We start from the raw sequence: 21905 nt of genomic DNA, 5'->3' as shown, positions 1-21905 counted from the left end.
AATTTAGCCGTTTTCAGAAAAAAAAGAACAATTATAAAATTGTTAGAATAAAATATATTTATTATTTTAAAAATAGTCTTGTATAGTTTAGTCTTGAAATGCTGAATTATAAAGTTCAACATAATTAAGTACTGTACTGTTAATTTGTTGTTTGAAAATAATTATTAACACATTATTTTTTGTACCGTATATAAATGTGTCCTTTTGGGGAAAAAAAAAATCACAAAAAAATATCGCACGACATGTGACATGCATAAACAAAACGATAACAATCTGTAATATATTAACTTTACACGTTACTCAATATTTACTGAAACACTTGTCCAAATGATAGCGTGTTTGACTTTCCCTGTTTTTTTGTTTTTTTTCCATTCATGTTATTTTTGAGGGAGGCTGTCGCTGGGAGTAGCAGGAGGGACGCAGGGATTCCTTGTTTACATCCTCCCGGAGTACGCGGCGGGGGCGGGGGCGGGCGCGGGCGTAGCTCCGCCCTCATTCTTTAGCCCTGACGTCATTGTCGCTTGTTTCTTTTTTTTTTCTTTTTCTTTTTTATGAATGAAAGAATCCCACCTCAGCGAGCAGCGAAGTCATTCCGGGAAAAGGCGGACTGACATTTTGTCGCCATAGTCGCTCGGAGCCAGCGGTGAAATCGTCACATTTCGGAAGTACGACACCGCCGAGGAGGCGCACGCGAGTCGGTTAACAACAAGAACGCAACAGCGGAGCAACAGTAACCATCCGGGAATTCGCCAAAGAAGACAAGGACAAGTGAGTGGGCAGCTGTTTACTTTAATCTCTCGTAGCCGACACAGCCGATGCTAATGATGCTAACAGCTCGAATTACTAGCATGTTCAAAACGGCGTGGATGATGTGTATTCCCTGTTCGTAAAATATCAAAAAATCGTCATATTAAATCGCTCTATTTTCCGTAGAAATCGGATTTTCGTCTTGGGTGTTAACTACGCGTTTAAAACATATGTAATAACAGCACATTTTTATAGTCATGCTAAAATGGATGTCGAACGCTGCCTGCTGTGGTTGTTTACCGCAGTTTTAGCCCCTTAAAATGGCCAGCTCAACTGCCATATATCGGACGTGACAATGAAAATATGATTTACCACGATGCCCTGTTCCCATTTTTTGGACGTTTGACGAAATTGTCGCTGTTGCGTGGCGGCGTTGCGTTCACTTGTTGCTCTCGGCTTCGGTAAGCTGAACATATAAAACGCAGCAGACCTTCTGAGGTGGTATTTTTAGCCGAGCATATACGCGGATATCCTGTAGTCTTGGGACAAATATAGCAACGGAGGCTAGTTTTGCTTGGATTATTTTATTTGATTTTTTTTGGACTGGCCTTAGCCGGTTTGGCTTTGAGCGGGTGCGAATGGCGTATTGCTGAATCACCATGACTTGACGAAACGACGCTTTTTAAGTCCCACCGGCTAACTGGGACGCCAATGTGGTTGCGGCCACTTCACGCCCCGCACTTTTCCGGGGGATTTCCAACAACTGCAAAATTACAGTTGTCATTTTCATATAATTGTAACAATATGCATAACTCACGTTGTGTAAACCAACACGTGTTTTTTTAGCTAGTTCACTGTAGAGGAAAATTGACTTCATTAACTTTTTTTGTCTCTAATGAAATATGTGCTTGGATTGTGGTCTAATTTGACACCGAACTCTAACAAGTCACTTCTGTGAAACACAAAATGTTGATGTTTTCCAAAAAAGAAAGTGAAAGTGTAATAACCTAACCTGAATCATAAAGTCGATTTAAAATGTCATTTTTTTTATAACAAAAACAAATGAATAGTGTCGAATAGACCTGCCTTGAGGCGACGCTGTCCATGTGTTCACAAATTTCTGCCTTCCATCTTGTGGTTTCGCTGAGTCTGCATATCAGATTTGGTTTTGGTGGTCTTTTCTTGAGGGGTGCCGTTTTTGGATACGTTTAGTTTTCAGAACTTGCTGCAATTTACAAGAACACACAATTGGAATGGCATTAAAAATTGCATGAGCCTTTGCTAAAATATTTACCAAAAATGTCAATGTTTTTTTTTTTTTTTTACCTTTTTTTGCAGTTGAGGGTTGTCACTATTTAAATTTTTTTAATTGATTAATTGGATACAATTTTATGTATTATATATTATATATATATATCATATATTATATTTAATTATGTATTACAACTTTTTGTTGTTGTTTAGTGATTTAAAGAACAAAAACATCAATTAACTCTTTGACCGCCAAAAACGTTGAATAACGATGAGTAAAATCACGATGTATGCTGCCATAAACGTTAAATGACGTCAACTACGTTTTTGTGTTTTTTGTTTTGTTTTTGTTATCAATCGGCAACGTCCAAAGTGCAGCGCTGCCTGGTCAATGGATTGTGGAATCAAAAACACCCACTAATTATGGCCAGCTGATGGCGGTATTGCATCTCTTTTCAATGGGCAGCCGGTGTACGAAATTACAATGAAACATGGCCAATCTGATTTAATAGAACATTTTCAAGGATGAGGTGAATTTTCAAAGCTTTTGTCACATTAAATCCAATTCATAAAGAATCACTCAACAATAAATAGCAAAGTCGCTGTTGTGGAGAAAATGTATCGTTTCACAAAAAGCTTGTTTTCTCCTTTTCAGTTTTCTCTTAATGTCACTCAAAATGATCTATTTTTAAATGGTAATTACAAAAGAACGAAATGAGGTAGAAACATACTTTTTTTTTTTTTCCCGAATGAAAGAATGGAATGTGATCTTTCATTTGGTAGCCATGTTGTATATGTAGTAAAAGCATGCAATATTCTGTTCGCCTCGAAAGATGAGTTAAAATGCTCAAAATCGGCTGGCACTGTTTTGGTTGTTGTTTTTTGATAACGTGTGGCAATAAATATATTGATCGGATCGAAGTTGCTTTCTTAAGTTAAATAACGGAAGGTCAACATCAAGCAGGAAGTGTGCAATGACAAATTCTTTCACACGCAGCGCACTTCCTTCTCAGCTCAACATGAGAGCCCAAAAAAAAAAAAAAAAAAAAAAAAAAAAAAAAAAGAATCGTGTCCACACAATGAAAGAAAGTATTGTCGCTATGCAGCAGACGCTGTCGCCACTTTGAGCCTGCGGGCTTTTTCGAGCCCAACATAAAACCGCTAGTTCAAGTCATCGTGACCTGACGTACACTGCAGCCCCCCCCACCTCACCCAACCCACTCACACAACTGACCTTAAGAGGAATGTAGGAAGTCACACGCCGCCTCTGTGGACAAATGTTAAGATATGACGATAACGTTTCTAAATCGAGCTGCTCAAAGACGGCGCAATGTTAAACAAGCACTTCTGCTAATGTCAGCAGGAGTTTCGTGTGACGCAAATGTACATACATGAGCTTATTTTATTCACGTTCAAGCAACAAACTTTGATGATTAGCAAATATTGTGTGACTGAGATGTATTATTAAACTTTAGGTACACCGCAGCTCTTGTCTGTTGACGTTTCCAATGGGGCGGCCATATTGGATAACGCATTAGGTACACATTCTTGTCTGTAGACGTCGCGATTCGCCAACGGGGCGGCCATATTGGCCAAAACATTAGGTACATCCCAGCTCTTGTCTGTTGACGTTTCCAATGGGGCGGCCATATTGGATAACGCATTAGGTACACCCCAGATCATTGTCTGTGGGCGTCCACAATGGGGCGGCCATATTGGACAAAACATTAGGTACACCCCGGAATCTCGTCTGTAGACATCGCAATTTGCCAACGGGGTGGCCATATTGGACAAAACATTAGGTACATCCCAGCTCTTGTCTGTTGACGTTTCCAATGGGGCGGCCATATTGGATAACGCATTAGGTACACCCCGGATTCTCGTCTGTAGACATCGCAATTCGCCAATAGGGCGGCCATATTGGCCAAAACATTAGGTACATCCCAGCTCTTGTCTGTTGACGTTTCCAATGGGGCGGCCATATTGGAAAAAACATTAGGTACACCCCAGATTATTGTCTGTAGGTTGGCAATAGTCAGCAGTCCCATTCAAAATTTCTGTGGGAATTTTCTTTCTTTTTTCAGTTTGTTTTCTAAATCTTACATGACTTTTTGTCTTATTGTTGATGTCCGCCATCATGCCGTGCAAACAGCATTTGCAGTCGTAAATTCACTTGCAAGCCATCCAGTGTAAATAGGAGTTCAACATCGATATCTGTACTCAAATTTAATAACATTTTACTATTCGTATTGTCTTCATTTTGTAACATTTCTTTGGGCTTAACAGCATGCATGTGGTATTTTATTTAGTCCAATCAGATTCGTCCTCATGGTGTCAAAGTCGCCCCTTTATGACATCAGCATTTTTCCCCATCCTCTGATTGGTTGGTCACAAAACAACCAGTAAACATGGCGACTAGCCGACATTGTTAAAAATGTAATTTTACAATCAGTAACATTGCTGAGCATGATATATTGTATTTCCTTTTTTTAAATTTATTTATTTTAGCACAGTTAAATGCTGTTATGTTGCGTTAAATTCAATGCTGATTTTGAATTAAAAAAATATGTATCACACTAAAATGGAAACCTGGGGCGGTTGGCAGTGTGTTGACAGGAGGAAGTGTCGCTTAGGACACCTACAAAATGCCTTTGTCACTTCCTCTTTTACCGCGTCAGCCAACAAAAAACGGGGCCTGTCACTTTCACACGCACAAAAACTTCCTCCGATATCAATTAGACGAGCGCGCGCGTGCGCAGAGAGAACCAGAGATGTGCGGCTTCTCCTTTTCTCCGCCTTGCATGACCGGCGGTCTTGTGATCGGACGTAAATGTCAGAAACGGGCGTGATTGTACTGACTCGCATGTGACAAGACCGGCCATTAAAAACTAAATCAAGAACAAAAAAAAATCTTGTTTGTGTCTTTTTCAGAGTGTCCGAATCTGTGCTGACTGGTTCTTGGGGGCGGGGGGAAACCCGAGGAGAAGTAAGATCATGACGACAGAGAGAAACAGCAAAGCACTCAAGGTAAACACGCACGAGCAAAACAAAAAAAAAACAAACAGTGGCAATGCATTCAGTTTCGTCATTGACGCAATCGTGTTTTGAGGAGTGCCCAACCTATTTGGAATTTTATTTTAGGTCGATATCAAACCTGATATTTGGCAGAATAAAATACAGACAACCAATTAATCAGCTGATTAAAAAACAAAAAAAGAAAAACAAGTAGATAATGACTAAAATATTCTTTCTTTGGGTCCTTTAACACAATAATAAAATATATGAATTGCAGGAAAAACATTTGACTGTTTTCCGATATGTTTTGTCCTTTAGTATTTGGTTAAATTTAAATAATAATAAATAAAAAAAAAAAACTTTTTTTCTGAATATTTTTTTATATTTTTTTTTATTCATATTTTCTTTTTTCGGAGTATATTGCATTTTTTTTTTTCGAATATTTTTTTCCACATTTTCTTTCATCTTTCGTATTTTCGGAGAATATTGCATTTTTTTTTAGAATATTTTTTTCACATTTTCTTTCATATTTTCTCTTTTTTTCGGAGTATATTGTATTTTTTAGAATATTTTTTTTCACATTTTCTTTCATCTTTTCTTTTTTTTCGGAGTATATTGTATTTTTTAGAATATTTTTTTCACATTTTCTTTCATCTTTCACATTTTCTTTTTTTCGGAGTATATTGTATTTTTTAGAATCTATTTTTTTTCACATTTTCTTTCATCTTTCATATTTTCTTTTTTTCTGAGTATATTATGTTTTTTAGAATATTTTTTTTCACATTTTCTTTCATCTTTTCTTTTTTTTCGGAGTATATTGTATTTTTTTTAGAATATTTTTTTCACATTTTCTTTTTTTCGGAGTATATTGTATTTTTTAGAATCTATTTTTTTCTTTCATCTTTCATATTCGAGAGATACGGCCGCGCAAAGACATACAAAATAAACAAACCAAAAATAAAAAATGCTGCAAAAAATCAATGAAAGATGAACCCGCGATAAATGAGGGAACACTAAAAGTAACCCAAATTGGGTGCACTAGCTAAACTAGCGCTTGATTTTGATCACCAACTGATGAAAACGACCCCGACCGAGGAGTTGAAGCTAACAAGGAAGGTGTCTTCCGCTCACTCAGGTGAAGCAGGAATGCGGCGAGAACGTGCCCTTCCTGTCGGACGGCGAGCTCATGTCGCTGTCGGTGCGCGAGCTCAACCTGCACCTCCGCGGCATGTCGCGCGAGGAGATCCAGAAGCTGAAGCAGCGGCGGCGCACCTTGAAGAACCGGGGCTACGCCGCCAGCTGCCGGGTCAAGCGGGTGTCGCAGCGCGAGGCCCTGGAGCAGCAGAAGACGGAGCTGCAGCGGGAGGTGGAGCGGCTGGGGGCGGAGAACGCCGGCATGCGGAAGGAGCTGGAGGGCTTGGGCGCGCGCCTGGCCGCGCTGCAGAGGTTCGCCAGGGGGCTGGAGGCCGGCGGCGGGAACCTGCTGGCCACCGCGCCGCGCCTCAACACCGCCTCCGTCATCACCATCGTCAAGAGTCCGGCGCAGCCGCCGCCGCCGCAGAGGGACCGCGAGTCTTCCTAGGCTCTGCGAACTAACTCAGAGGGGGGGGGGGTGGACACACACATCCGTGTACGCGCGCACACAACGGAACACAATTTTGGTAGGATAATACTAAACGTCAGTGCTACGCCCACACGCGTATGACATCATCAAGGACCAGCTGAGCTTCTTCTCAGCAGACGTTTTTTTTACGTCCATAACCGTCAATGGCAGTGAATGGCACATTCTGCAACACTATGAAAAATATTTGATCATTTGCAGATTTTTTTTCCCCCCAGTTATTTGCTTAAAAAAAAAAAAAACTCTCCAATTTGCCGTTTGCTGGTTTTGATGGCATTTTGGTGCTGAAGTGAGTTGAGGAGCTTCATTTTGACAAAAATAGTATGCCAAAATGATGTATGGATTAGGCTAAAACGGTGGTTCTTAATCTTGTTGCAGATACTGAACCACACCAGTTTCCTATACGCATTCACAGGACTTTTTATTTTTTTAATTGGAAAATAAAATGACATTTTTTGTTGTTTTTATTGGAAAATAAAATGCCTTTTTTTGGTCTTTTTCAGAAAATAAAGTGACTCTTTTTTTTAATGCAAGACTTTTTTTTTTTTTTTAAATTCACGACTTTGTTTTTTAAATTCAATACTTTTTTTTTAATTCAAAACCTTTTTTGGGAAATGTTTTTATTGGAAAATAAAATGCATTTTTTGGCAAATAAAATGATTTTTAAAAAAAAAAAATTTATTCAAGACCTTTTTTGGAAATGTTTTTAGCGGAAAATAAAATGCCTTTTTTTTTTTGTCTTTTTCGGAAAATAAAATGATGTTTTTTTTTAAATTCAAGACTTTTTTTTAATTCAAAAATCTTTTTCCAATTCAAGACTTTTTTTTTTTTTAATTCAAGACTTTTTTTCTTTTTTTTTTTTAAATTCAAGGATTCACAGGAATAGGCAGATATAATGAAAACAACAGAGGCCCCGGAATTGAACCCTGTGGAACACCATGCATTCCATTTTGCATGTGAATTCAAATTACACATCTTTGTTTTATTTTATTTATTTTTTTTTTTTTGCTTGTCATAGTATGAAGGGATCACGGTTAAGAACCACTGTGCTCAAATCTATTGAAATTCTGCTTAATTCCACATGTGGAAAAAGACATTTCGAAACAAGCAACGTGGTCGGTAACAAGACTTTTGCATCGTACTGTACATGAGCTAATAGCGACCCATGACTTACTGTTTGACGGCTCAACCTCCTCCGCTTCTGCTTTTTGGGAGTGTGACCAAAAACAAAAAACCCACACCAAAACTTCATAGTCAAGCTTCCCCCATACGTCCTCCAAACTTCTGCATTCCAGCTTGTTTTGTTAGCGGTCTATCGCTAGCATCGACGGCACAAACAGGGTGGCCATAAATAAATGACTGATGTTCAGGGTTTGTACGCCAACGCGGTGCCTTCAAGTGCTTGTGGGGAGGTATCAAACCCAAACCCAAACCAAAACCTGCTGACCGTCCATCACACTTTTCTCGTCCTGGCTGAATTAGCACACAACTTTAACCGCGACGCGTTCGCCGACGCGCGAAAGTCAAATCCATCGTTTAGCCGAAAAGAAATGCGGCGACTTCACTCCGCACACATTCCTCTTTCCCGTGTTCTTATTTGTAACGTTTGTACGTGCCGTCGAGACGCAAAATGTTGAGTGACATTTATCAGAGATATATTCTATATTTTATTTGTATTTAAAAAGTAGATATTTTGACAAGACAAGCTAACTTGAGTGCTGTGATGTTTTATGTATGTTTTCAGTACAAGTCAAACCTCGGTTTTCGAACGCTTCTGTTCTCGACCAAATCGGTTTTCGAGCAGAAAAATTCGAGAATTTTATGTCTCGGAACTCGTCCAAAAAATTCGGCTCTCGACCAAACTGAAAAAAAGCCGAGCGTACCTGAACGCGACTCACTCTGGAACCGAGCTAACTCGTTTGCCAACTGTTGGTGTACTTTACCTCTCAGTCAGTCACCAAGCTAGCATTAGCATGCTAAAGCTAATGTAACATTAGCATTAGCATGCTAACTTAGCATTAGCATTAACATGCCAAGTTAGCATTAGCATTAATATGTTAACTTAGTGTTAGAGTGCTAATTTAGCATTGGCTTGCTAAGCTAGCATTAGCATGCTAAGCTAATGTAACATTAGTATTAGCATGCTAACCTAGCATTCGCATGCTAACTTAACATTATCATTAACATGCCAAGTTAGCATTAGCATTAATATGCTAACTTAGTGTCAGCGTGCTAATTTAGCATTGGCTTGCTAAGCTAGCATTAGCATGCTAAATGTGAAAAATTGCAACAAAATGAGCTAAAAATCATATTGGGTCGGTTAATGTATGTGCGCACAGCGTGGCTTGGAAAAAGGTGCTTAATTTGTGGCTCTTTTGCCCCCTTCGCCATTCATTCATTTATTTGCTACTGCTTGCGAAGCAGCAGTCACATAATAAAACTATTTCTACCCTTTTCTATTTATGGTAAACAGTATACAGTGCAGTTTATGGTGTAAAATAGTCAAATTTAGACTTGGAACGGATTAAAATTATTTACATTAATTCTAATGGGAAAAATCGTTTTGGATTTCGAACAAATCGCTTTTAGAACAGCCTTCTGGAATGGATTATGTTTGGAAACCGAGGTTTGACTGTACTTCCATATTTTTTTTGTGGGGGGGGGGGGGGGGGGGGGGGTATTTTCATGTCGTATTGTGTGACAACGATTCCTACTTCACGAAATGTTTGAATTATTAGCTATGTAGAAATATGCTCAAAAGGCGACGGCCATATTTGCTGTGTGATGATGATTCGTACACGTGTGTTCTTGCCATGTTTGTACTGGCTTGCCATAGTGGATTCTTGGAGGGATATTATTATTATTATTTTTTTTTTATGTTTATGTTTTTTATGTTATTCGTGTGGGGGGAAATGAGAAAGGCTGAACAGAAAGATGGCGGAAGAGAAGATGAGGAAATTGAGAGGTCGGGTGGGGAAGAACGATGGAAAAAAGAAAGTGGAGAAGAAAAGACAAAAGGAAACGAAGCGTGTTCACTTGAAAAACTTGCAACGAGTTGAGTCATAATTAAGCATAAGCAGACGTGACACAATCGGACTTGTGTCGGAAATTAATTCAAATATACGAAGTTTATATTTAGCTATATGAATAGGTCTGGTTTGAAAAAACAACAAAAAAGAAGCATTTATGATCTATATTTCCAAATGTCTTCACCTCTTGTCAAATTGTGCTGGACGTTTTGTGATACTTGCAAAACAAAAATGGTCTTTGTATTTATTGTACTTTTTCTATTGTGAAAATTCAAGTACATCATCTATTTTATATATTAATTATAATAAATGTTGTACATATTGTACATAAAATGGCGTGCTTTTGTGGTGGTTGACTCAATAGTGACTCAGTTGATGACTGTTTTGCTAAAAACTGGTCACTTGTAAGTATATTATTTAAAAATGAATCAATACGCGTACGTATGAAGGCCTGACCTGCTGGTTTCTATTTCTTGATGATAAACACGCATAAAAACCTCGTGTTTATTTTGACTCATCGTGTGTCCACGATATGACATAAGAATGTGCTGTGGTGTCATTGGCGTTTATTGATGAACTATGTAGGGCGCCCCCTGGTGAGCCTATGAGGCATTGCAGCGTCAATGAGTCATTCAAGGCGCTCACTGGACGTCACTTTGACGTTCGTAGGAGAAATTTCGGATGTCCGTGAGTCATCTTTCAGATGGAAATACGTTTGTCATGCACAAAAATTCAATTCAATTGACACGAGTGTCAGGGGATGTCCCGACTTGTCGAAGTGCTCATGAGCAAGGCACTGATAAGTGCAGCAGTGTTTACACACCTGTCACTCTACTCTCACCTTGCATTACAGATTGTTTTATATATATATATATATATTGTTCACAAATAGTTGGAAAAGTGAATTTAAATAACCAAGAAAATTGTGGTCCATTTCTGAAAGTATGTCAAAAATGAGTAATACAATGAGAAATGTGTTATCTGTTAGCAGAACAGGAAAATTTGTCACAGCAATATTTAAAAAAAAACAAAAAACAAAAAAAACACTGTCATAGAACCCTCGTCTGTTCTTTTTTTCCTTCAATTTTGTTTTTGTTTCAAATAGTTTTTTTTTAAATTAAGAAAAAAACAAATACAAAAGAAAAAGCCCATTTCCCTAATCTTTTTTATTTTTTTTTATTTTGTTGCAATTTTTAACAGGGGTGGTGCGGGGGGTTTTTCTCTTTTTTTTTGTTGTTGTAATTTTTTTTAACAGGGGTGGTGCGTTTTTTTTAATGGGGGTGGTGCAGTTGTCCCTGGTCGGGCCCTATTGTTTTTCCTTCAAATTATTATTATTATTATTATTATTATTATTCCATTCCAATGATTTCAGATTTGAACAGGTCTGGAGGTTATTTGGTTTGTTCACTTAAACTGCACAAAACTTTCACCAAAAAAAAAAAAAAAGAAAAAAAGAAAAAGAGATTAGCCACAATTAATTCATTGACATTTTGATGTATCGGTGATATTTAAACTTATTTGATGACTTTAACATTAAAGTGACCATCTTGGTAAGTAAGTTGAGGAGCTTCATTTAGACATAGGTAGGTTTTTTTTTAAATTTTTTTAATAATAGCTTGCAACGGCATTTCCGTCCATCCCTAACTGCACACACACTCATACAGATGGACATTTCCAGTCTACAAGCACACTTTTTTTTTTTGCAGTACTTTTGTCAATTTATTGTCAACTGAATAAACAAAAGTTTAAAAAAAAAAAAAAAAGTCCTTTTCAGGTTGTCATGACATGTTAGCAAATGTCCCAAACTCTCACCGTCACACTATCACAATAAAACACAAGCAAAACAAAGTTGAGTTGTGCTATAAAAAAAAAAAAGAAAAAAAAAAAGAATATTCTATCATCTTTTGAGTAAAAGTTAAAAATCCTTAAAAGAAAAGCAAAATGAAACAGTGACGAATCAAGCAGGACTAGCTTATAGCATCCAAAGGAAATATCCTTTTGTTTATACTTTCATTCATGCTCTCATGATGATGAAATAAACGGCCACTAACCCTTCTCACATAAACGCGCACGACGATCACCTCGAGGAGGACGACGTCCAATTTCTGCGCGTCTAGAACTCGTCGTCCGAGCTGAGCAGGAGAGTTTTCTCCGTGTCGCCGCCGCGGTTGACGGACGATGACGACGACGACGACGGCGGCGGCGGCGGCGCCGAGGGCGGCGCCGCCCGCTCCAGCGTGGACTGCTGGGTGTACTGCTGGTAGGCCGGCGAGAAGTTGTGGATGGCGTCCTGGACCATGTCGCCCGGGTTCATCGTCTCCTTCAGGCTGCTGGAGATGCTCTTCATCGGGGCGCAGGCGCCTGCGCGGGGGAGACGGACGGCAGCGAGTTGGGGAAAAAAATAAAATAAAATAAAAAAAGTCGTTCACGGACGAACGACGCAGCCGGCGAAAGCGTCTTGAAGAGGAGCAAGGAAGCGTGCGAACCTACCGAATTCGCCGTGCGCGGGAAGGGGTCCTTCAAGACGCGGCAGAGAAGGAAAAGGAAATGAAGGTTTGTGTAAGAACGCCAAAGAAGAGGAAAAAAGGAAGAAAAAAAAGCCAGAAAATCCTCAAAGAAGCTAAAAAAAATATATATATATATCAATGCACATCTCACCTTGCGCACTCGTACTTTTGTCCACGTAGACTCGGTAGGTGAAGGCGAGACGGAGGACCAGCGCGGCAAAAAACATCTCGATGCAAATGATGAAGTTCTGGTAACCGGCGGCGACGGTGCCCTCGCCGACCGACACCTCCACCGACTTGATCTGCGGGATGGCGCCGCACTTCTCCATGACGGCCAGAAACACGCCTGCGCGGAAATCACAGCGCGTTCAAAAAGCGGCATCGAGGGCTGCTCCATTATGGGGGGGGGAAAAAAACATTTATTTTTTGGTACAAAATAAGAAAATGTTGAAGCATTTAAAAATATTAAGACCCATTAAAAAAAAAATAGAAACAGTATAATTATGTAAGTTCCTTTTGGATGAAACAAAATTTATAATAATATTTATTTATTTATCACTTATTTTTTTGCACAAAACAATAAAATGTTTAAGCATTTAAAAATATTAAGACCCATTACAAAAAAAAAATAGAAACAGTATAATTATGCAAGTTATTTTTGGACCCAAAAAAAATTGTAATAATATTTATTTATTTATCATTTATTTTTTGGTACGGAACAAGAAAATATTTACTCATTTAAAAATATTAAGACCAATTAAAAAAATAAAAAATAAAAACACGAATTGTGCAAGTTCCTTTTGGACAAAACAGAATGTATAATAATACATATTTATGCTAATATATATTTAGATATTTATGTTGGCAAATACTTGAAGTTGAAGTGCAGCATGTGCACTTGTGCAGTAAGATGATTTTTTTTGGGTACAAAATGTGAAAAATGTTTAAACGTAAAAAAACAAAAACAAAACATTAAGACAAATAAAATGAATTGAAAAACTAATTATGCGAGCTCCTTTTGGATGAAACAAAATTGATGAAATTGGTTATTTTAAAATAATTAAAAAAAAGGTGCAAATGTATACATTTAAACAACTCAAAAATTAGTATTATTTTTTTTATGACTATGCTGATTTTGTAATTATGGCATGTAATAATTGAAATTGTCATGGAATATGATTAATTGCCCAGCCCGAGCTGTGCAATTAATCAAGGTGGATGCTGAAAAATGTGAATATCGAGGTAAAGTCCATTTGTTTCCAAACGTGAAAGGACAGACCCTGCGCATCCTGGTCACCACCTCTTCCAATATTCAATTTTTTTTTAAATATATATATTTTTTTTTATATCGCAGATTCCCTAACAGCTGCCGCACCTTGCCAGAAGGAGAGGAAGATGACCGACTTGACCATGAAGAACTTGAGAACGGGCCCGTAGGGGCTGAGCAGGTTGCGGGTGGCGAAGTAGAACAGGAAGAGGGCGTACAGGGACAAGCTGACGGAGACGTTGCAGATGATGGTGACGTACAGGTAACCGCCGGCGACGCTGCGGAGCCACAACGAGACGCACAGACAGACGGTCGGCCGCGCCCGTTTCCCGTTTCCGGAGGCCGACGCGGCGAAAACCTTACTTGAAGTCTCCGTCTTTGTATTTGCCGTACGCCTGCAGGACGACGGTGACGGTGGCCATCAGCGGCTTGACCACGCAGAACTGCAGCGTGGCTTGTTTGCAGAAGCGCAGGAAGCCGATGGAGTACGACTTTCCTTTCAGGCAGCACGTGCCGAACACGCAGCTGGACCTGAACATGCGCAGGGGGGGAAAATCGTCAACGAAAAGTGGCGCAAAGGAAGAAGGGGAAAGAAAAAAAAAAAAAAAAAAACGTACTCGATGGGTTTCCCCCGGATCTCCGCCATGATGGCGCTCTCGCCTCCGAGGTATTCATAACACAAACTCAGGAAGTTGTAGATCACGAATGCTGGGGACACAAAAAAAAAACCCCAAAAACAATTCATTTTATTTCATAGTAGTAGAAGAAACAAGTGAGCTGGAGGCAATTCCACGTAACTTGGCCCCTTGATTAAAAAAAAAAAAAAAAAAAAAAAATTAATACCAATAAAAAACAATAAAATAAATAAATACAAAAAATAAATAAATCTGTGAAATTGCCAATCTGCAGGTGCTGTGGTAGACTGTGGTTGTAATATCAACAATCACCACTAGATGGCAAACATGCCTAAGATGTGCTTACACCTGTGTCTTAGGTCGTTTTAGAAAAAAAAAAAAAAAAAAAAAAACATCTTTACCCCCCCCCCCCCCCCCCACTGCATTCAATACATACTTCAAATAAAAAAAAAAATAAAAATGGAAAAAGCAAAGTAGCTACATTTGTTTTCAATGCTTGATATTAATGTCTAGTAAAATTGATATATTGTTAAAAAAAAAAAAATTTGAAAATGAAAAAGAAAAAAAAAATTCTGAAAATTTGCAGGTTGCCGTGCTCAACTGTAGTTTTAAGTTGTAATATGACCAATCACCACTAGACGGCAGACATGCCTTAGTTGTTTTATATTATTATTTTAAAATTTTAAAAAGTTGCAAATGTATCCATTTAAAAAAAAAAACTCCAAAATTAGTATTAATAATCATTTTTTAACGATTATGCTGATTTTGTAATTTGGAAGGGAATAATTGAATTTCGATTAGTTGCACCTGCCCTACCGGGAGGTGTGAATTTTTGAAGCAAGTTGAAATTTGAACAATGTAAATCGGGAATTATTGTGCGGGAATTGTTGCACGGCAAAAAAGTGTGGAGAATTAAAAAAAATCACAATAACATACGTGGGAATGCTTCAGCATTCCCACAATTAAAATAAATGGTATCTATAAAATAAGGGCAATATGCTAACATATGCTAGTTCGAGTTCCCCTGAGACGCATTCGCAAACAAGCAACACACGAGCGTCTTTGGGGGTCACCAAATGTCTTGCGTGGGGGGGCGGATTACATCCCCCCCCGTGTGCTTTCTCAGCATGTGGACGATGACAAGCAAAGCGGCTCATAAACACCAGCGTGCTAATCCTGTTTTTCACCCTCCACGCCGGGATCGTCCTTCTTTGTGTGCTGTACAACAATGTCAGGAAGATGATTGCGTCATTGGTCCAGCGTGGAAAAAAAATGTGACTTCACGTCATGGTTTGACATCGCAAAATATTACTGGGTCTGATGCGGACAACCGGCTGAGCTGGCTTCCATGTTGGTTGACCGTTTGTTCACATCTCCCTCGTCGGATGCCTCGTCAGGCAAGCCGGTTGCCACGGCGATACAGTAGGCGTGCATACAATGGAGAACTTTGCCAGCAAGTTGGGTTGCCGGGAACTCATTATCTTGTCGCGGCTTGTCCAGTGGCTGAGAAACGTTTGTGAGTGCTGTTGCCATGCGACAGGCCAGTCAGCCTTACTCAAGAGAGCGCCAGGTCGGGGCTCGGCGGCTTGGGACTTTCAATAGAGTGACGCAAACAATAATATTGGACAAGGAGGGAAAATATGAGGGGAGATAAATAAATATTGTCGAGGCGTTTGTGTGTTGCGGATCAACTGCACAGCAAAATCGGCGGTGCTAATTCACCACCTAGAGTTAAATTTAACACTTGAAAAGTGTCAAAAGTGTGTTAATCTTTCTTACACTTAGATGGAGTTAAAACAACTCAGATGGTAGTTGAAATTTAACACCATTTTACACTAGTAAAGTGGTAAAAATGTTAGAGAATATTTCATTTTAACATTTGAAACGATTTGTTTTCATTAGAATAGTCAACACTGGTCAGTGTTGAATTTACACTAGAAGAGTGTTAAAATATTACATCATCTACAATCATACTTTTTAACACTTGAAACGAGTTGTTTTCATTAGAATAGTCAACACTGGTCAGTGTTGATTTTACACTAGTAGTGTTAAATATTACACCATCTAGAATCATACTTTTTAACACTTGAAATTGGTTGTTTTCATTAGAATAGTCAACACTAGTCAGTGTTGAATTTACACTAATATAGTGTTAAAATATTACACCATGTAAAATCATACTTTTTAACACTTGAAACTAGTTCTTTCATTAGAATAGTCAACACTGGTCAGTGTTGAATTTACACTAGTAGTGTTAAAGTCAAGTCTAAGTCTAAATATTACATCATCTAGAATCAGTCTTTTTAACACTTGATACGAGTTGTTTTCATTAGAATAGTCAACACTGGTCAGTGTTGAATTTACACTAGTATAGTGTTAAAATATTACACCATGTAAAATCATATTTTTTAACACTTGAAACTAGTTCTTTCATTAGAATAGTCAACACTGGTCAATGTTGATTTTACACTAGTCGTGTTAAATATTACACTATCTAGAATCGTACTTCATTAGTCGAAAAAATGTACTTTTGGATCACTTTATTTGTAACCTTTCTCTCGCAAGATGAATTCTGGCTTGTGAGTTCACAAACTCCGTTGAATACATTTTGTACCGAGCCGCACACTTCCTTTTCGACATCTCTGATAAAAAGAGAAAAATCCAAAGAAAAAGCTAAACAGCGGCTGAATGAAAAAACTGGCCATTTTTCCAAATGTTTGTATTCCGCTAGGCAACATTCACGTAACACGTTTTCGCCAGGGAAATGAATGGGCCCCTTTGTGGGCGAACTAATCAACTAACAACGGATGGACAGATTGTTCCTCTCCAGATTTGATTAGCATGTTTCAACTCGGCCGGAAAAGTCGCCCGCCTCTCCAGGTGGGAACGGATTTTAACGATCAGCGTGATCTCCATTTCAACGCGTATCGCCGTTTGTTCTTACCCTCGTAGCAGTCCCTGACGGTGTCGAAGTACACGTAGAACTGGTCGTTGGTGAAGAACAGGAGGCTGAGCCAAGAGTCGACGGCGTAGATGGGCACGATGAAGAGGATGCGGACGATGTGCCGCTGCTCTCGGGGTGAGCTGTAAAAACGCAGGTGCATGTAGATCTGGGAAAAAAAAATAGAAAATACATCATTCACTGACTTCAACAATTTTAGTAATAAAACAAATCAAATTCAAAAAATAAAATAAAAATAATAAACTGTGTTCAAGTTGTATTTTACAATTTTAAAAATGTGCAGAATGTCACAAGTGACTTCATGTTAAAGAGTCGATAGCTCTTAATATGAAAAGAAAAAAATGCACTGAGCTGTCACCAACGTCTTACAAAGGCAATTATGCCATCTAGTGGCAGAAAAAATGACCTCGACACAAATCAATATCACACTCATTTTTTTACATTACAGTACATCTTTTTAATTTTAACTCAATTTTATGAATTATTATGAGATTACTGTATCAATGATTAATTGAGCATTTTTTCGCTAATAAGTTTATGAAAACTCAGGAAAAAAAAAATTGTACATTCAGAACAGATATAAAATTTGCGAGTTTACTATTGAAGTCATGCGATTAATTACAATTTTAAAAATTTAATCGCCGGAAAACCCTATTTTATTTGTTTCCTTTTTTTAAAGGGGGCGTGAAAAGTCTGTTGAAAACGACACAAAGAAACAGAGAACTAATTAAATAAAATAGCAACAAAATTTGTCTTCAAGTAATTATATCTGATAATCTTTTCTAGTTTTGCTTTTAAAAGAGCTGTGATGTAGTTTTTTGTTTTTTTTTAAGTATAATTTATTAAATAACAAGAAATTGCATGGAAGATTGGTCTCTCTATTTTAAATAATATATTTCCGTCTATTTTTCTGTATTTTAGAGGTTTTTTTTTTTATTATTGCGGGTCGACTCTCAGCCTGATTTTGATTTCTTTATGCCACACCTATGAGGTGGATGGATTATCTTGGCAAAGGAGAAGTGCTCACTTACCTCCATTTCGACAGATTTGTGACCCGCACAAAAGAGAAATGGGCCTTTTGTGATTTTTTTTATTTATTTCGCTCATGAAAACGACAACAACAAAAACAAAACGCGTGTCGTTTTCATTTGAGTGTCGCGTGAACAGTAACAAGAGTTTTTGCTTGCTTACCTGGTGACAGGTGAGGACGAGGGCGGTCCAGACGAAGAAGCCGGACACGGCCTGGGCCGTGGGGGTCATGAGGAAAGTGGGCGGGTCCTGGCTGAGCAAGGGCGCTTCGGGGAGCCAGGAGATGTTGGGCCCTCCCGGCGGGGGCGTCGCCGACGACGACGACGACGACGACGAGCCCGGCGCTTCCGCCGAGGGGCCGTCCGCACCAAACCTCACTGAGAGGGGCACGTCTCGCCTCCACAACCTCTGCATCTGGAAGGAAGAAAGAAAGAAAGAAAGAAAGAAAGAAAGAAAGAAAGAAAGAAAGAAAGAAAGAAAGAAAAAAAAAAAAAAAAGACACATTAGCCAGTATTTTTCCACCATTCATTTAATCATCAACCTGGCTTAAAGATGGCTGATTTATCATTATTTGCGTTAGTGTCTTTTAGTATCTTTTGACGTAAAAAAACGGCTCGGTATCTTTTTTTTTTTTTTCGTCTTCTGTTTTTGGATGGTTTTTTTTGGACAATATTTTTTCATAGATTTTTCGACTTTTCTGCCTTTATGTCAAATTTGTGACTTTTTTTGGGGGGCAATTTTATGGACATATTAAGTTAATTTTATGCCACATTTTATGGCTACTTTTTTTTTTTTGTCAATTTTTCATACATTGAAAATGCTACCTAAATAAAGATGACTTGACTTTTCTGCCTTTCTGCCAAACTTTTTTGGCAATTTTATGGACATATTACAGTAATTTTAAGCCTCTCAATTTTTTGGGACATTTTATGGCTACGTTTTGACATTTTTATGACTTTATTGGCTATTCTTTTTTTTTTTTTTTTGACCATTTTTCATACATTGAAAACGCTATCTAAATAAAGATGACTGGACTTTTCTGCCTTTCTGCCAAATTTCTGACTTTTTTTGGGCAATTTTATGGACATATTACAGTAATTTCCAGCCTCTCTTCTCAGCTTTTTTTTTGGACATTTTATGTCTACTGTTTTTTTGCTATTAATTTAATTATGCTATTTATTTATTTACATTTTTGACAATTTTGTGAACATTTTATGGTAATCTTCGGGACTACTTCTTTTGTTTTTAGACATTTTATGTTTGCTTTTTGAACATTTTCTTTCCTGCCTTTTCCTTAATCAATTTTCTGATTTATTTTTATTTATTTTTTGGGGCAAATTTTGTAGACATTTTATGATAATTTTCAAGATTTATACATCCTACTGTTTTGAGTCAATAAAAAATAATCATTTGAAGTTCTTTTGTTAGTTTTAATGCCGCTTTTGCTGATGTTTTAGAAGTCAACGGGTGTCATGTGGACAAGGACGCGCGAGTCACACGGCACATGTGTCCAATTACGTTAAACAAGACGACGTTTTTCGGGAAGCATTCGAAGAACATACCTCGGTTACTGTCAACTGCTTTTGACTTGTTTGCCTGAGCTGTTTTTCCGAAGGCGATGGATACAACTCAGCAACCTCAATGCATGCGAAGCCTTTCTTTGATGACATCATAAAGCATGATGTGACTTGTCGGGGCCAAATCTATGACATCATTGTCTTAAAAGGAACTGGAGTTGGCTTGTCTGACTACACAGCAAAAGGGCACAATCCAAAAAGTCAATTTAAAGTTTGTGTTGTTGTTGTTTTTTTTTAATGGAAATATACTCTGTATGATGATGAATCTAACTAGGGCTGCTCGATTATGGTAAAAATAATAATCATGATTATTGTGGGCAATAATTGACATCATGATTATTCAAATGATTATTTTTTGGTACAAAACAAGAAAATGTTGATACAACTAAAAATAAAATGACCAATTTCAAAAAATAGAAACAATAAAAATAAATATAAAAATAAAAATAAAATTGGCTCAGGTAAGCAATCACAGGTCACCTGTTTTCTAGGTTTGGCCATGTGACGCTGGTCATGTGACATTCACAAGCTGAGCTGTGATTGGTTACCCTGGACCCTTGTGATGTCATTTTCAGTCAACAGCAAGTTGCAAAATGTTTTTTTAAAAAGGTACTAATTGTACAAAAATTGTGCAAAATATTAATGTTTGCCTGCCAAAAATAGCTAAATAAGTAAAGTATCCCTTTAATGTTTTGTTTTTTCTTCCTCAAAATAAAAGCCAGAGACACTTTTTACACTTGTCAAAACATTACTTTGGTTACTCACAAGGGATCGACATTCACCATATTTGTCCATTTACTGTTTCAGGAGAAAGTAAGATCGTATCAGCATTTAAACAACAAAACGTTGCCCGTTATTATTTTTCGAAAAAGGCCAAATATCGCCCGATTAATTGGTCGGTCCCTAATGTTAGTATACAGTCAAAATTAACAGTACTATGAAGGATACAAGCATGAAATCAAATTTGGGTACTACAACCTGTCAATCTAGCCAATGTTCATTTTCTCCTTGAGTTAACGTCACGTGGCAATTGATCACAAGTCACATGGAGTGACTAACACAACAACAACAACAACATCTGGACACGTCATGAGGCTAACAAAGTCATTTGAAATCTTAATAAAATAGATTTTGTCACTCTCATGCCTCTCTATGGAGGATTTTAGGGGTTTCTCTGTTTGCGTGTGCCCGGCGAGGTCATTTGTATTGGTTTGCAGGGGGTCAGCAGATGCACACATAAAAGAGGAGAAGTGAAGGCATCAGCAGTCACACACAAAACATTTGGTGACCGATGGGCCAATAGGGACATCTGTGCGTTTCAATTAAAAAAAAAAAAAAAAAAAAAAAAAGGCAAATAAATCACGCGCACGCAGGAATAATAATCTATGGGTGTCATAAGGTCAGGAGTTTGCAACAGATGGAATGGGGGCACGGGTGGGTGGGGGTTCATAAGGGGTGGTGGGGGGGGGTCAGCAATGCAAATAAATGCGTGGGGTGACAGCTGACTGCTAAACCCCACAACAGAACATGTTATTGACATTTGAATGTGTTCAAATGCCGCCTAAATGACAAAACAACAAAACAAACTCACCTTTACAAACGATTCCTGGCGCCAAAAAAAAAAGAAAAAAAAGAAAAGAAAAAAAAGATTACGTTGGAGCTTTGAACCCTGGAATTGAGAAACAAACGGTTTATAATTAGTAACAGGCGCCATTTGAGCGTACACATGCACTTTAAATCGACTTTTTAAAAGGCCAGACTTACCAAAGAGAAAAGAAAAATGAGTGTCGACCAGAAATAGCCCGTAAACGGCCTTAATTCCAGCTCAGCGCCGCGCCGTCGCCCCCTCGGACGTCCATGTTGAGCCCTCGCCGACACGTTAACCGTCACGTTTTCCACACTTCTTCATGTTTAACGACCTGAACGGGTGTCGTTCGTACGAGCTCGTCCTCACTTTTGTTTTTTTTTTTTAGCAGCTAAAGTCCGCCAAGTGTTCCGAAAGGCGAGACGGCAAACTTGCCATTTGCCCTCCCTTTCCTTTCTCTCCCAAGACTTGAGGTTCGACTGGGGAAATCAGACAAGCCCCGCCTACTCAACGGGATCCTGGCGACGCAGCCAATCAGAGCGAGGGTAATTTAATAACACGGAAGTAGGTGGGGATAGGAGTGGAAAGCTTTGTTTTGTTTTGTGGTGCATAGTAAGCGCTACAAGCCTATTTTAACGCAGTAAGATGTAAAAAGCACGCCTATCCTTTTTTTTTTTTTT

The 21905-nt window shown here is 38.3% G+C and overlaps 2 protein-coding genes across 4 annotated transcripts; one reads left to right on the top strand and one right to left on the bottom strand.

Moving 5' to 3' along the window:
- The first annotated feature begins 515 nt into the window (after positions 1 to 515).
- maff (v-maf avian musculoaponeurotic fibrosarcoma oncogene homolog F) lies at positions 516 to 7177 on the top strand. The gene is made up of 3 exons (XM_077501913.1): positions 516 to 768; positions 4930 to 5025; positions 6149 to 7177. Exons 2-3 carry the CDS (start codon positions 4993 to 4995, stop codon positions 6593 to 6595), a joined length of 480 nt encoding a protein of 159 aa, XP_077358039.1. The 5' UTR covers positions 516 to 768; positions 4930 to 4992; the 3' UTR covers positions 6596 to 7177.
- A 4192-nt stretch (positions 7178 to 11369) lies between these two features.
- tmem184ba (transmembrane protein 184ba) lies at positions 11370 to 21728 on the bottom strand. 3 transcript variants are annotated; one of them, XM_077503559.1, is made up of 10 exons: positions 21405 to 21728; positions 21232 to 21309; positions 18226 to 18477; positions 17017 to 17182; positions 14055 to 14145; positions 13801 to 13968; positions 13546 to 13715; positions 12322 to 12516; positions 12154 to 12180; positions 11370 to 12024 (listed from the first exon to the last, which is right to left on the bottom strand). In XM_077503559.1, exons 3-10 carry the CDS (start codon positions 18475 to 18477, stop codon positions 11777 to 11779), a joined length of 1317 nt encoding a protein of 438 aa, XP_077359685.1. In that variant the 5' UTR covers positions 21232 to 21309; positions 21405 to 21728; the 3' UTR covers positions 11370 to 11776. The 3 variants fall into 3 exon arrangements, with proteins under 3 accessions (XP_077359685.1, XP_077359683.1, XP_077359684.1); XM_077503557.1 differs by lacking the exons at positions 21232 to 21309; positions 21405 to 21728 and adding an exon at positions 19626 to 19785; XM_077503558.1 differs by lacking the exons at positions 12154 to 12180; positions 21232 to 21309; positions 21405 to 21728 and adding an exon at positions 19626 to 19785.
- Positions 21729 to 21905: the final 177 nt, after the last annotated feature.

This window comes from Festucalex cinctus, chromosome 17 (genome assembly GCF_051991245.1).
Source record: "Festucalex cinctus isolate MCC-2025b chromosome 17, RoL_Fcin_1.0, whole genome shotgun sequence".
NCBI classification, from domain to species: domain Eukaryota; kingdom Metazoa; phylum Chordata; class Actinopteri; order Syngnathiformes; family Syngnathidae; genus Festucalex; species Festucalex cinctus.
Note: the sequence above shows the minus strand (reverse complement) of the source record. Positions and strands in the feature narration are given on the sequence as shown.

Coding starts and splice junctions, on each gene's coding strand:
- maff (XM_077501913.1), top strand. CDS start 4,993: ATGACGACAGAGAGAAACAGCAAAGCACTCAAG. Junction 5,026..6,148: donor GAAACAGCAAAGCACTCAAG/GTAAACACGCAC, acceptor CCGCTCACTCAG/GTGAAGCAGGAATGCGGCGA.
- tmem184ba (XM_077503557.1), bottom strand. CDS start 19,736: ATGATGTCATCAAAGAAAGGCTTCGCATGCATTGAGGTTGCTGAGTTG. Junction 17,183..18,225: donor TCGTCCTCACCTGTCACCAG/GTAAGCAAGCAA, acceptor TTTTTTTCCCAG/ATCTACATGCACCTGCGTTT. Junction 13,716..13,800: donor TACAAAGACGGAGACTTCAA/GTAAGGTTTTCG, acceptor GTGGCTCCGCAG/CGTCGCCGGCGGTTACCTGT.